We start from the raw sequence: 16354 nt of genomic DNA, 5'->3' as shown, positions 1-16354 counted from the left end.
CATGTAAAATGTGAAAAAAAAGTGTATTTTTTTGCCCCTGACTCAATAAATAATAGTATGTTATTTTATTTTTCTAAGCTCTATCATCAAAACCTGTGTGGAAACATATTTGTAGTAGGCAACCTGTCTGAAATAAGCAGAAATTAAGAAAATTTCACTGTTTTTCCCACTGTTTTATTGCAGGAATGTCAATTTAATAAATGATCAAAAACAGTATCTTAGAATTTACTTGACCAAACACACAGTAACTTGGGGTTGTAAAGGCTGCAGCCAATTTATTATTTAAAACATGTAAACAAATAAATAACTTACAACCCACATGAAAAGACATTGGTTACAAAGTAACCCACCTTAGTGCTTGCCCCATAGGAGCTCAATAACTGTTCAAACTTTATCAAGTAAACTTATTGCTAACCTCTCCTGAACCCACAGGAGGTACCCACATTGCTTCCGTAACTTCTCAGACAGCAAGCACACCACCACAGGCACGGCCACCAGCCGAGTCCCGACAAGCACCCAAGGCCTTTAAAACCCCTTCTTTTAGATTAACCCACCTCATTCAGATGTAAACCATCTTTTAAGAATTTTTTTTTCCTGACTCCCCTTCAAACTCCACGTGCCAAATATACACCCCCCTCTCTGCCTCACAAAGCTACTCAATACCCTGTTAATTTTCCTTCTAGATGTATCCAATTTTTTACTATCCCACACCGCCCTCCAGAAAACCCTGGGTTCCAATTCAGACCAAACAACCCATAGCTGAGGAAATAACTCCCACAATCTCCCCAAATCTTCCTTCATTCTAGACACCAGATCTCTCTGTGCGGTAAAACCAAGATCATTACCACCCGAATGAATTACTAAAATACCTGGAGGGCGGAACAGCCTGGAATACTCCACAACCTTCAAAAAGGACCTGATCCCATTGTAAGCCCCTAACAAAAAAGCCAGCGCAGCACCACATCCTCAGTAGGTAAACAAAGCTGACAACCATCATCTCTCACTGCCGCGGCACGTCTGGCCCAATAGATGTAAGAGTGCTGATAAACCCACACTCCACCGGACCTAAAAAACAACAATATAAAGAGCTATAGGGCCAAATATTGATGAACATAAGACTTAAACCTCCCTGACGACCATCTCCCAATTCCCTGAATATTCTCATCACTCATTCCCAACATACTCACTTCAGTAGCTGCTCCAATTCTGAACGAATGGGAACTAAGTTCAAACACAGGAAACCCAACCAATGTCAATGCCTTTCAGAACACAGCAGCAAACTTGAATTTAGACCGTGACAAACCATCAGAATGAAAAAATAACGGTCCACTACCAGCTGGTCTCAACCGCAAATAGTTACTCACGGCCCCAACAATGGCAGCAGGGCATCCCCAATAACCCTCAAGCGGATTAAACAACCCTTCCCCACATGATCTGTCTTTGATCTTCGGAGCCAGATGACAATCTGATGCTTCTCAATGACCACATCACCTACTTGAATACCACCCTGATCCCTCTTGTTTGGCGCAACTATCTCTGATATACGAAAAGCCACAAAAAACGCTAAAACAAAGGCAGCGTGGAATAAGGCAACTTCAAACTCATCCAAACAAACAGAGGGCAAAACCCCCACAACCTTCTGCAGTATAGAAAATATTACAGGCCGCCTGCCATCTGCCCGAGATTGACCTTTACACAAGCCACACCCTGCCATCCTTACCACAAATGACTTGGTAATATCCTGGAAACCCAAAAGTTGACATAAAAAGGCCAGGGCCGCTAAACGTCTTTGCACCATTGCCTTAGAAACCCGATTCCTACCCCAAACTGCAATCCAGCCAACTAATGCCTGGAACCAATCAGCTTCAGAAAAAGAATAACCACCTTCCCCAAAAAACACAACACCGTCCTCCGACTTATCTTATGCAATCAGGATATAAAATTCACCCGCAACATGCATAAAGGTCGACATCAACCTCGAACACACGTTTGACCGCGAGGGACCGACAAACAAAAAATGGACCAACGATTTTAAACCACATGTCGGCTTCACCACCCACTCCACAAAGCAACTAAATGTCTCAAAATAGGAGCATGAGATGGAGCATCCCATTGGTATTCAGAGATCAACAAAATACTCCTCGTCAAAGGTACATTCTAGCAAATGATGGCACTTAGGATGCACAGGCAAAAGCTGAAAGGCAGCCTCAATGTTTACTTTTGCCAACAATGCCCCCGGCCCTGCCGTGCCAAATCAAAGGAAGCATAGGAAACCACAGATAATTCGGGGTTAATACCATCATTAACGGATAATACCTTGGGATATGACAAATGGTATATCATCCAGAATTGCCCTTAAACTTTTTTTGGCACAACACCAAGTGGAGAAATCTGCAAGTTGGCCATAGGCAATTTAGCAAATGCATCCGCCATGAAGCCCAAGGCCACTTCTTTTACCAATTTTTCCCGAACAATCTCTGGATGAACCCTAGTCGATTTCAAATTACCTGAGGACCCGAGGGCCTTCCCCCGGCTGAAAGGGGATCCAAAAGCCCAAGCTGAAACCAGTAAGCAACAACTCAGCCTCACCCGCCTTACCCCTAACCCTAGCGTACCGCCTTAACCAAGTCACCATCTTCTTTATATTCACTGGCGTCTTGGCCCGGTACAACCACGTCTCCTGGTCATCCTCCCATCCGACTTCTTTTAAAGCATTTTGCAAAGTAGTGCAATCCCCCACACCCCGAACATTAATGCTCATATTTGCAGGAGACCCCAAAACGGCATTGGCTCTCATTAAACTGGAGGCATAACCCCTTTCTAGTGGGGACCGCGGTACTGGCACCAGTGCCACAGCCGACAGCAGCTCCCCCAACTTGAAAGGACTGCCCAGACCGTAAAGAGGTCATGATCTCCAGCCATATGCCCATATCCCTGTCATCCCAACACAATTCGGGCCACACAACCAGACATTGACAAAACTGTTCGACATACCACCACTATGCTAGCCCACAATACATACGGTACACCGAAGAAATCTCATGGTAATAACAAAATAAAGACGACCCTTGTATTGGGAATTTCTCAGTTATTACGCTGGCAAGTATAGAAAAAGACTGCGACCAGTTGCTCAAAGTCTTTGGTAATTTCTGATAGCATTTCTTCCTTTCATTTCCTCCTCCTCCTTCTTCCCTGACTCACCCTTGGGATCCTCCTTTACCTCCATGAACTGATTTACCGGCAGCAAAGAGAAAAGTTCTAGAAACTCACGTTTCCAGATTTTCTCCTTGACATCCGCCGCTAAGTGGAGCCCCAACGGGGCAATAGAGCACAAACAAGGACGCCTAAATGCTTCCTCAGTAAATTTTAGCCCTCCGGCAATGCTGGACGTACCCGGAGCTGGGGACCTGCTTACAGCTCCACTCGTCACTACTGCCTGACTACCTTTCGACTGCGACTCTCCGTCCCCCGGAGCCAGTGGGGCCCAAGCCCCCCTTGACTCCACATCCCCGGAGATCCATCACACCTCTCAAAACTTGCAATTAAATCTTTTAAATCTTGCAACAACACATTCTGACTCTCTAAACCCCTGCCTTAACAAACAGGCGTCCCCCCACCAGGCACCTCACCTGTTCTGCTAGGCACCGTCACAGGTCCAGCAGCACAAACTGCATTCACAACAGGAGTAGACTCCATTGGCCTAGCCATAGGCCGTCACTCATCTCTTTCAGCCGAATGCTTCCGACGCAAAGGCGACCTCCTCCTGCTATCCCCATGTCGCCTCCATTCTCTGTTCCTGCCACAAGGAGATCTATCAAAATGTGCCCAGGTAGGCGATGATCATGAATCAACCTCTATCCTCCTAGGCAGTGGCAATCGAGACCTGACATGCCTTGTCCCAGTGCCAGCAGCCCTAGGTGCTGCCAGTCGACAACTCCTGCTCTCCTGCCTCCTGCTACTCGTCCCACCCCCACGTGGCTCACCACTCACAGCAGCCATGGCCCCTACTGGCCTTCTACTCTGCTCCTCCCTATGTTTTTGCAATGCAGGAACAAACAACATAAAAGCGTCAAATTCGCCCACCTAGCCAGCTGCCGTATCGCCTTAAGATGTGCCTTCGCCTGGATCCTCTTTAAAATCACTGAAAACGCCATCCAAGTTGATGGAGTCGCTGTCATGCTCCCAATCATTGCCGCAAAAGTATGGTCCGTTTTCAGCTTCACCAGGGCCCCCCTCAGAAACCACTGGTTCCTCCACTACAAAAGAAAAATTGTCAAAGATCCCCAAAAAACAGCACTGCCCCAGTGAAACCCACTCATCCACTCCCAATCACCATGATCAAGAACACCCCACCCCCAAAATTATACATTCAAACTAATAAAATGACCCTGGACTCCCACACAGGGCGAAGGCCCACAACCCACCCACTCCAACCAACCCAAATGATATACAAAGGAGAAAATATACACCCCTACCCAGCCCCAAATAAACAAAATAGGGAGCACAACCATGGAAAAGGGGGGGAGGATGGGGGGGAGGAACAGCCCAATAGGAAACCCCAAGGGACTGAGGTAAACCAACACAAAAGGACAAGAAACACAAGAATCTACACAACAAAAGGGTGAGCGCTAATAAATAGCTAGTAATAACCTCAATGATATATGAGCATATAAATACAATTAGAATTGCCAGCAATTTGGCATATTAAAGGAAAGTTCCATTTCAGATTAAGAAGTATATCTTTCTTCCCAACAATGGCAGCCTCCTCCTCACTAAAAATGGTCCAGAGATACTATATAAAAGACAAAACAAAGGGGCGCCTCATGTGTAGTATCATCAAATAAGCACAAAGCCACAGAAAAAAGCAAAATGGGTACTCACAAGGCTCTGGAGCACACCTATGTGCTTGTAGGGACAGGCTGCAGATTTTTTCAGGTGTGACAGCTCACCCACAGAGGATATCAGTCATTAACTGTAGTAGAAAAATAAAACACAGGAAAAGCACCAAATTGTGCAGATCACAAAGGATATGGTGTTTGACTTAGCACAAAGGAAGATTGGGTACTCACATGTTAGATGAGCACACTTATGTGCTAGTAGGAGCAAGCTGGCATATTATGGTAAGGTGTGTCAGCTCACCACCAAGGGACTTTTCCTTAGGATGCAATATCCAAAAGTGGCAGACTTCTGTGTGTTCCACTCCAAGCAGGTGCAGGCAGGTAAAATCACTCACAAGAGTATTTTTACAAATTAAAAAATACTATTTATTAAAAAGACATACGTTTCGGCCTATTGGGGGCCTCATCAGTGAGGTGCAGCCATATCATGGCTTGGAGTGGAACCTAACAAAAATAAATTTTAAGGGCTATTGGTAGTTTAGCATTAGATTAGGGGGTGTTTTTATTCTGTTTTTTTTTTTTTTTTTCATAGGGATTATGTTTAATTTTTTTATTTTTGATAATTTTGTTTATTATTTTCTGTAATGTTAGACTTTTTAATTTTTTGTAATCTTAGATTAATGTAATCTTCGTTTTTTTTATTTTTAAGTAATATTAGCTTTTTTATTTTAATTGTTTGTAACTTAGTATTTTTTAATTTAGGTAATTGGGGTTAATTTAGGGGGTGTTAGGTTAGGGGTCTCAGTAATTATCGTGCGCTGGTATTACAAAGAGGAGAGCTAATATCGCTTGCATGCAAGCAATATTTAGCGCTCCACTTGTAATCTGGCCCATAGGGTTTACGCTTGCACAAAAACGTTTTACTTTCGGCTTGTAAAACTTGTCCTAACCCGCTTGCGTTAAAAGCTAGTAATCTAGCCCTTAGTATTCTATACCTATCTTGTTCAATAAAAAAAAATCATTAACTCTCAGAAGATAAAATGTATTATTTTTGCCACTTTAAACCATCTTTCAATTTATCCAGAAAAAAAAAAAAGATTATGAATAAAATATCTAACTATACAAATATTAGATGCATTGTAAAATTATACATAATTCTGAAACAAGTTTCGGCCCTACATGGCCTTTTTCATTGCTAAAATTCTTTAGCTTTGAAAATGGCTGGGTAGGGCCTAAACGTTTTTGCTGCACTATCTTTTCTAACTTGCCTCTCCACTATCCCACCTGATGCAGAGGTTCCAATATATCGGCCAGGACTCTGGGGTTAGTGTGATGCTTTCTTTTTATCTTTCTTTCTTTATTTTCTTATTCACTCTCACCTAGATTACGAGTTTTGCGTTAACAGGGGTGCGGTGCTAATGAGCAGTTTTCCCTCACCGCTCACTTGCAGACAGTGCTGGTATTACAAGTTTTTACAAACCCAGCGTTAGCCGCAAAAAAGCGAGCGAAGAGCAAAATTTAGCTCCACATCTCACCTCAATACCAGCGCTGCTTACGGTAGCGGTGAGCAGGTAAAATGTGCTTGTGCACGATTTCCCCATAGGAATCAATGGAGGAGAGCTGGCTGAAAAAAAAACTAACACCTGCAAAAAAGCAGCGTTCAGCTTCTAACGCATCCCCATTGATTCCTATGGGGAAATACTTTTTATGTCTACACCTAACACCCTAACATGAACCCCGAGTCTAAACACCCCTAATCTTACACTTATTAACCCCTAATCTGACGCCCCCGACATCGCCGACACCTACATTATATTATTAACCCCTAATCTGCTGCTCCGGACACCGCCGCCACATACATTATACTTATGAACCCCTAAGCTGCCGCCCCCAACATTGCCGACACCTACATTATATTTATTAACCCATAATCTGCCGCCCCCAATGTCGCCGCAACCGAACTACATTTATTAACCCCTAATCTGCCGCCCCCAACGTCGCCGCCACTATATTGAATGTATTAACCCCTAAACCTAAGTCTAACCCTAAACCTAACCCCCCTAACTGAAATATAATTTTAATAAATCTAAATAAATATTACTATCATTAACTAAATAATTCCTATTTAAAACTAAATACTTACCTGTAAAATAAACCCTAAGATAGCTACAATATAACTAATAGTTACATTGTATCTATCTTAGGGTTTATTTTTATTTTACAGGCAACTTTGTATTTATTTTAACTAGGTACAATAGTTATTAAATAGTTATTAACTATTTAATAACTACCTAGTTAAAATAAAGACAAATTTACCTGTAAAATGAAACCTAACCCAGTGTTTTTCAACCAGTGTGCCGTGGCACACTAGTGTGCCGTGAGAGATCCTCAGGTGTGCCGCGGCAGACTGACAACAGTGCGGGGGTGTCCCTCTTTCAAATTTTGAAATATTGGTAGGTATGTGACAGGCTCATCAGGCATCATTTACAACCATGACATTGACATTCATTCACAGACAATCATTATGATTGTTTGTGAATGAATGTCAATATGTCATGTATAGTTTGTAGGAGGCATGGCATGACAGCACAGTACATTGTGTGTGTATACATATATATATATATATATATATATATATATATATATATATATATATATATATACTGAATATATATCCTGTATTAGGTTGCAATGTGTGATTTTGTAAAATTTTGGGATGGTGGTGTGCCACAGGATTTTTTAATGTAAAAAAGTATGCCACGGCAAAAAAAAGGTTGCAAATCACTGACCTAACCTATGTTACAATTACACCTAACACTACACTATAATTAAATTAATTACCTAAACTAAATACAATTAATTACAATTTAAATAAATTATCTAAAGTATGAAAAAAACATACACTAAATTACAGAAAATAATAAAATAATTACAAGAATTTTAAACTAATTACACCTACTCTAATCCCCCTAACAAAATAAAAAAGCCCCCCAAAATAAAAAAAATCCCTACCCTACACAAAATTACAAATAGCCCTTAAAAGGGGCTTTTGCGGGGCATTGCCCCAAAGTAATCAGATCTTTTACCTGTAAAAAAAAGTACAAATACCCCCCAACATTAAAACCCACCACCCACACAACCAACCCTACTCTAAAACCCACCCAATCCCCCCTTAAAAAAACCTAACACTAACCCCTTGAAGATCACCCTACCTTGAGAAGTCTTCACCCAACTGGGCCGAAGTCTTCCACGAAGCCGGCAGAAGTGGTCCTCCAGACGGGCAGAAGTGGTCCTCCAGACGGGCAGAAGTCTTCATTCAGGAGGCATCTTCTATCTTCATCCATCCGGCGCGGAGCAGCTCCATCTTCAAGACATCCGACACGGAGCATCCTCTTCTAACGACATCCGACGACTGAATGAAGGTTCCTTTAAATGACGTCATCCAAGATGGCGTCCCTTCAATTCCAATTGGCTGATAGAATTCTATCAGCCAATCGGAATTAAGTTAGAAAAAATCCTATTGACTGATGCAATCAGCCAATAGGATTGAAGTTCAATCCTATTGGCTGATCCAATCAGCCAATAGGATTGAGCTGGCATTCTATTGGCTGATTGGATCAGCCAATAGAATGTGAGCTCAATCCTATTGGCTGATTGGATCAGCCAATATGATTTTTTCTACCTTAATTCCGATTGGCTGATAGAATTCTATCAGCCAATCGGAATTGAAGGGACGCCATCTTGGATGACGTCATTTAAAGGAACCTTCATTCAGTCGTTGGATGTCGTTAGAAGAGGATGCTCCACGTCGGATGTCTTGAAGGTGGAGCCGCTCCGCGCCGGATGGATGAAGATAGAAGATGCCGCCTGGATGAAGACTTCCCACTTCTGCCCGTCTGGAGGACCACTTCTGCCGGCTTCGTGGAGGACTTCGGCCCGGTTGGGTGAGGACTTCTCAAGGTAGGGTGATCTTCAAGGGGTTAGTGTTAGGATTTTTTAAGGGGGGATTGGGTGGGTTTTAGAGTAGGGTTGGTTGTGTGGGTGGTGGGTTTTAATGTTGGGGGGGTATTTGTACTTTTTTTTACAGGTAAAAGAGCTGATTACTTTGGGGCAATGCCCCGCAAAAGGCCCATTTAAGGGCTATTTGTAATTTAGTGTTGGGTAGGGCTTTTTTTATTTTGGGGGGCTTTTTTATTTTGTTAGGGGGATTAGAGTAGGTTTAATTAGTTTAAAATTCTTGTAATTATTTTATTATTTTCTGTAATTTAGTGTTTGTTTATTTTCCGTACTTTAGATAATTTATTTAAATTGTAATTAATTGTATTTAGTTTAGGTAATTAATTTAATTATAGTGTAGTGTTAGGTGTAATTGTAACATAGGTTAGGTTTTATTTTACAGGTAAATTTGTCTTTATTTTAACTAGGTAGTTATTAAATAGTTAATAACTATTTAATAACTATTGTACCTAGTTAAAATAAATACAAAGTTGCCTGTAAAATAAAAATAAACCCTAAGATAGATACAATGTAACTATTAGTTATATTGTAGCTATCTTAGGGTTTATTTTACAGGTAAATATTTAGTTTTAAATAGGAATTATTTAGTTAATGATAATAATTTTATTTAGATTTATTAAAATTATATTTCAGTTAGGGGGGGTTAGGTTTAGGGTTAGACTTAGGTTTAGGGGTTAATACATTTAATATAGTGGCGGCGACATTGGGGGCGGCAGATTAGGGGTTAATAAATGTAGGTAGGTGTCGGCGATGTTAGGGCAGGCAGATTATGGGTTAATAATATTTAACTAGTGTCTGCGATGCGGGAGTGCGGCGGTTTAGGGGTTAATATGTTTATTATAGTGGCGGCGATGTCCGGTTCGGCAGATTAGGGGTTAAAATGTTATTATAGTGTTTGCAATGTGGGAGGCCTTGGTTTAGGGGTTAATAGGTAGTTTATGGGTGTTAGTGTACTTTTTAGCACTTTAGTTAAGAGTTTTATGCTACAGCGTTGTAGTGTAAAACTCTTAAAGGGACAGTCAACACCAGAATTTTTGTTGTTTAAAAAGATAGATAATCCCTTTATTACCCATTCCCCAGTTTTGCAAAACCAACACTGTTATATTAATACACTTTTTACTTCTGTGACTAACTTGTATCTAAGCATCTTCTGACCGCCCCTAATCACATGACTTTTAGTTATTATCTATTGACTTGCATTTTAGCCAATTAGTGCAGTGTCTGCCACTAGCCACGGGCGTGATCACAATGCTATCTATATGACCTACATGAGCTTGCTCTCCCCTGCTGTGAAAAGTAAATAAAAATAAAATAGAGGCGGCCTTCAAGGGCTTAGAAATTATCATATGTGCCTTCCTAGGTTTGCTTTCAACTAGAATACCAAGAGAGCAAAGCAAAATTGTTGATAAAAGTAAATTGGAAAGTTGTTTAAAATTACATGCCTTATTTGAAAAATGAAAAGTTTTTTTGGACTTGACTGTCCCTTTAACTACTGACTTTTAAATGCAGTATCAGTCTTGACAGGAGAGGGTCTACCGCTCACTTTTGGTCAGACTCGTAATACCGGCGCTATGCAAGTCCCATTGAAAATATAGGATACGCAATTTACGTAAGTAGATTTGCGGTATTTCCGAGTCTGGCCAAAAAAGTGAGTGGTGAGTCTGTCATTTCAAGACTCGTAATACCAGCGGGCATTAAAAAGCGGCATTGGGACCTCTCAACGCTGCTTTTTAACCCTAACGCACAACTCGTAATCTAGCTGTCTGCTTTTTTCAGTACTATACCTTACCCAGTGGGAGGGTGGTATGTGAGTGATAAGATGTGATATTACCTTCTGTTAATTATTTTAATTTATTAATAAAGGTTATGTTTGATCAGTAAGAAATAGTGCTGTAAGCCCCCATACTTTCTCTCTTTTGTGTAATTTAATCAGTAGAAATATTGTCAGATACCCCCACACCTCTTAGACCTCTCCCTGCTCCCCAATCACACATTTAGTCACTAAAGGTTGTAATCCCCAAATCCCTTAACTGCTAAAGTCCTGCCAGGGTTAATGTCCTTAGATCTCTGCAGCTCTAGACCCAAAACAGTCACATCTGCCCCAGTGTTACCTTGAGTGACAGCTTATAGATTTTCATTGTTCTTTGCATTTGACCAGGTGACAAACAACAGCGAAACTGGTAATTCAGGGGGATGACTTCCTGTAGCTTATTGTGCCAATTATATTTTCTCTGGTCAAGTAGAGCTGATGTGCCCCATTTTATTGCAACAAAACTCCTGCAGGTATCCCCCTGCCCAGGTGTAGCACTCGCCCCTCCCTTTCCAGAGGGAACAGACACATTAGATGTGGGCATAGCCGTCTTGGTAAAGTGTGGTTTTGAAGTAGCTCCCTTCTAGCTGGATGCCCCCTTAGCAAAGACTCTTGCTATTATTCATGGGTGCCCTGTTAGTGGTATAAAAATCTGCCAGCTTAGTGCAATCCTCACCAACATATTCTATATTAATAACACTTTGTTACAGTGTATCCACAATGTTTGAAGTAAAACACATTTAGTAAATAAATAAAAGATCCTTTAGTCATTGAGCCCTCAGTGTTCATTTTGACTGAATAAGATTTTGATATTTTTTATTCAAATGTTGTTTTATTTACCTGTAATTAATATTCTGTATCTTTATTACACATTAAAAGAACAAAACACATATTTCATTATTTAATAATTGAGCAATGTGCTCCAAATAATTATCACTTCACATAAATTGCTCTGGAGGAGTATGATGTTTAACCATATTTATGAAATCTACTCAATGTAAGATGTTTTACTTATAAAACCTGATGCATCTAAATTACTGTCTTCAGGATACTTTAAATTATCTTTATACTTTTTACTTGACGTTTTCTGTTCATTCATTAATATCCCTTTTTGCAAAAACCAATTCTGCAAGTTACTCTAACAAAAGATCACAACATACAATTTTCACAAGACATCATATTAAAACATGCAAAAAAAAAAACAAATAAAACCCTTGAAACACGCAAGAGATCTTATTTCTAAATCTGTTGTTTACCTGGATGTAACAGATAATAGCCTAAGTTTTCCTACTTTTTTGTTCAATTATTAATTAATAATGTGCAATAAGTTTGCTTGACTACACTAGTATAATACTTATCAGAAATGTATTTTAATGGTTTGTTTCTTTATTTTACAGAAACGGAGCACTCAAGAGGTAAGACATTATACAAGCCACATTAGGACATAAAAGACCTTGTAATTGTTTTTTTTTGTTTTTGTTTTTTAAACTTTGTTTTTATTGAGGTTTTGTAGAATGTACAACATGTAAAATGAAAAAAAAATTACAGCGAGAATCAAGATACAGAATAAGCTCTGAATGAAATTGCAAAATATACATTTGAGAATGAATTTGAGTATCACACTATGGCCCCTATTTAAGAAAGTCTGGCGGACCTGATCCGACAGTGACCTGTGATAGATGGCTCTGGAACCTCATTTTTAAATATATTGAGTGCTAAAGTAAAATCAGGGATTGGATCAATCAGAAGACAAGAGCTGCTTTAAGTTGGGAAAGGTTTTTTTAGCATATGAATAAGAAATCGTATCTCAACAGGAAGGAATAGTTCTCATTTAGGGATCTTGTTAGTCGCCTCTGTGGGTTATACTCGTAGGCTAGGCCTGCTGGGATTGGAATATATAACTATCTGTATATCTAAATATAACCAAGTGATAGTGCTATGTATGGGGCTTCAGGAAGTGAGAGAACATCACTACAATAGAAAATTTGGGCTTGCTATATTGGTGTGTCCCAGGTTCATAGGTTGCTCGTACCTGAATTTTAGTAGAATATCATCTTCCAGCTATAGTGCTAGGGGCTAGAGCGGGGTGAATTCCCCTCTTTAAAGTGTGCAAGCAGATCTCTCTGTATAAGATATATCTAATGAGAATTCTCTATCAACATAGAGCGCAAGACTTGGCCTAATGAACTGTTTTTCTGGCATAAGGGAAAGAGGGCCAGTTAGATAAGTCAGCCAAATATAACAACCACTGCGACTACAGTATACACAACAGGCATGTTGGACACACAGAGGAGAGACATAAAGCTAGTTAAAGATAACTAGGCAAAAACAAAAAGAAAACCCATGAGGGGTTGTACCACATCAATGCTTTCAGTAATTGTTATGTTTACCTCATAGCAATGACCCATATATTTTCAAGTGTGTGAGCTGAGTAAACTCTGAGTACTTAATATTTTTCAGCGAGGTCATGTTTCACCCCACTCCCAGAGGGGTTTATAATGCTTATGTAATTTGCTAGGCAATCCGTATTGAAAACCATCAGAGAGAAAGGGGGAGTTACGGGTAGGTGGATATAGGGGCTAAAGCTTATTGTTAGCGTAAATAGATTCCATTTATAATTAGATGGCATAAGTGTAGTGTTATATGGCAGGTATAGTCTATATGGGACTTTGTCTCTAAAGCCAACTGTAGGATGAGTTTACTGATATGGGACCTTCTTGTAAGTTTGGAAGATTATGTATCTCTGAGTGGATTCAAGCATTTGAATTGTAACATTGATCTATGAATTTACCCATATTAATATGTGAAATATTAGGTTTCTAGTTTGAGAGCTCATTTGACTTGAGTAGTGCGTTTCTGCTAACTTTACTCTTCACTCTATGGGCTAAACTATTCTAACAAGCAAGCTTAAGATATAAAACATGGTGTAGTACATAAACCTATTAACAAATATGAGGAGAAAAACTCCAGTTGTGAACTAAAGATAGTTAATCTCTATGTGAACAAAAAGAACAACTTTCTAACATAAAAAAGTATAATAATCAGAGTCTTGAAGACAATACCCTTGAGAAAAAAATAGTAAGCAGTCCTCCTTGGGATCTTAAGGGAGTTTCCTACTAGCCCACACCGCATCTACCAAGTTCAGTCTGCCGAACGGGTGCCTTCACTCCGCTATAGACATGAACTATATATGGTGTTGGGTAAGAAGAGCGCACTGTCCCTTTAAAGTGTTCGGTTGTGGGTCCAAGAGATCTAGGCAGACCGGCTGAGGTTCCCACCTCATGATTAGTTACTATGGGCTTCGTCAGTAGTATTTCCAGCTGTGATTCGTGTCCGTGAGTGCTGGGGGCCACGATCATATCAATAGATCTAGCCGGGACCTCTGTCACAGGATGCGTCACTCTGGATCTCTGTAAACTCCGGCAGTCATGGAGGGTATGAGAAAGTAAGTTATGAGGGCCGCCCAGGGAATCCACTCAGGGGTCGGCCACATCCTCCCGGGGAATCGCCGAGAACAGATCCTCCTCTATTGGCCGGACATCGAATACTGGAGCAGGTTTGGCTGGTTCTCAGCTAGCTTGGTATTTTTCTGCCTACTATGGCTGTGTTGGCAGATGAGCTGACAGTGTGCTGATGCGGGTAAAGGTATCTCTAGGAAAGTAGTCGCTGGATTCTCTCTCCCCTTTATTATGATACCAGGATTAGGATGTGTGGTAAATTTTGGCGGAGAATGTAGGACCGCTTCATTGACTCACATCTGGTTATTGATAGGAGCTGTGGGGGCCAGCACAACACATCCTGATGGTGTGTCCTCAGTTGCTCTCCCCTTTATTATCGAAGTTAGGTTATTGAAGCTATGCTGCATTTGTTGTTCGAAGTCAGTGAGGAGAGTATGCAGCATTGTGTAAAATGTCTCCCTGTTGAGAGTAGCCATGTTAAGCTTGTTTAACCCTGTGCTTAGGGGGGGGGGTTTCTGATGTTGTGCGAGGTAGGCCGGAGCCTGATATCTCTTTGGCTAATGTCTGTATTGGGAGATCAAAGATGCAGTAATTCTCATATGGATCTGTTCAGTATGGTTCTATAAATCTATTGATGGGATCTTTAGTGAAGAGTTCTGCATAGATTAGACAATATATAGTGGATTTTAGATCTCTTCCAAAGGCTTAGAGAATGCTACCTATCATGGCCGCTGCTTAGGCATGCCCCCCCCTTGTAATTGTTTTTATTATTGTAATAAATAAACTAGTAGAATGTGACAACATTCTAAAAATATTAACACCCTGTTTGCTGTGATTGCTTTTTGCTTAAAGTGATGGTAAATCCTAGAGTTTAAAAAACTGTAGGAATAAACATCACTAAAAATAAAGTCCACCTTCATTCATCAGTTTAAATACAAAAAACAATGAAAAGTTGTCTTTATTTTGCCACAACTTCACTGGTAAGCCTATTGGCTAATTTTTTCAATGAGGTGGCATTTCCATCTCTCAGCCAATAGCCATGCGTGCTTACAGCATAATGCCAATCGGCCCGCACAGCTATTGGCTAAGAGGTGGGAATGTTACCGCATTGAAAAAATGAGCAGTACCATGGCCCAGCAGAACAGCTTAGCTAGGCAATATCGTAACCAAGCTATCCTGCGTGCATATTACAAGTTAAAAGTAAACAGTTCTGCTCGCGCATAAAATAAATTTGTGCTCATTGGTTAGCGCGACTGAAGACATTGGGGTCCATTTATTAAACAGTGGATGCTGCTTCCGAGCCCCATCATCTTAGGTCCACCTGAAACGGAAGTTAAGAAGCAGCGGTCATTACTTCTCTGCCACCTACTGAAATCCTCCCGATACGATCGGGATGATTGACGACCCCTGCTAGCGGCCGATTTGCCACTAGTGAGCAGGGGATGGCATTGCACAAGCATTTCACCAGAAATGCTTGTGCAATGTTAAATGCTGACAGTGTATGCTGTCTGCATTTAGAGAGGTTGAGCAGACATGATTCGCTACCGCGAATCATGTCCATTCGACTTTTGTTAAATCTACCCCTAGCCGTAAAGTGGAAGGCTTAAAAAAAAATGTACTTTGGTGCACATTAAAATAAAGTTTTACACTCATATATACACTATCTTATTAAATGATTAATATAAATTTTACGCATTTTTGTTTATAAGGGTTCAAATATATATATAATATATGACAAGTTGTTTGAATAGAAAGGGTTATTATATGTCTAAATATGTGTATAAATGAGGTTATAGGTATATATATATATATATATACTACTGGTCAAAAGTTTTAAAACACCCCCATTTTCCAGTTTATATTGACATTTAAGCAGTTAAAGTCCAGTGAATAACCTGAAATGGTACAAAAGTAAGTGGTAAACTGCGAGAGGGGAAAAAAGTTCATGTTAACAAAAACTGAAAAATAATGTACATTGCAGAGTTTTAAAAAACATATTTTTTTCAGGGAAAAAGTAATGGTTTAACAAATCACAATTGTTCAGCAGTAATGTAAGTAAATTAAGCCTTGAAAGTTTATGCTAAAAATTCCTAAAGGTGTCCCAACTTTTGTTAATTACCTACAAGCCCTCTATATTTATAAAAGCAGTGTTGGAACAGACTGTGTTACCACACCCTCTTAAGAAATATTTGGACAGTATTGTACTGCAGGAAGTAGTATGTTGCTCTCTA

General features: G+C 40.2%; 1 protein-coding gene across 1 annotated transcript in view; it reads left to right on the top strand.

The window, feature by feature from the left end:
- The window catches only part of LOC128660593 (inter-alpha-trypsin inhibitor heavy chain H3), a 342570-nt gene that overhangs the window by 15273 nt on the left and 310943 nt on the right, over positions 1–16354 (top strand). Inside the window, exon 2 of the mRNA XM_053714519.1 lies at positions 12063–12080. Within this exon, the coding sequence (XP_053570494.1) occupies positions 12063–12080 (18 nt within the window). The remainder of the gene's footprint in view (positions 1–12062; positions 12081–16354) is intronic.

The sequence above is a fragment of the Bombina bombina genome, chromosome 5 (assembly GCF_027579735.1).
Source record: "Bombina bombina isolate aBomBom1 chromosome 5, aBomBom1.pri, whole genome shotgun sequence".
Lineage (NCBI taxonomy): Eukaryota > Metazoa > Chordata > Amphibia > Anura > Bombinatoridae > Bombina > Bombina bombina.
This window is presented reverse-complemented; position numbering and strand designations above follow the sequence as displayed.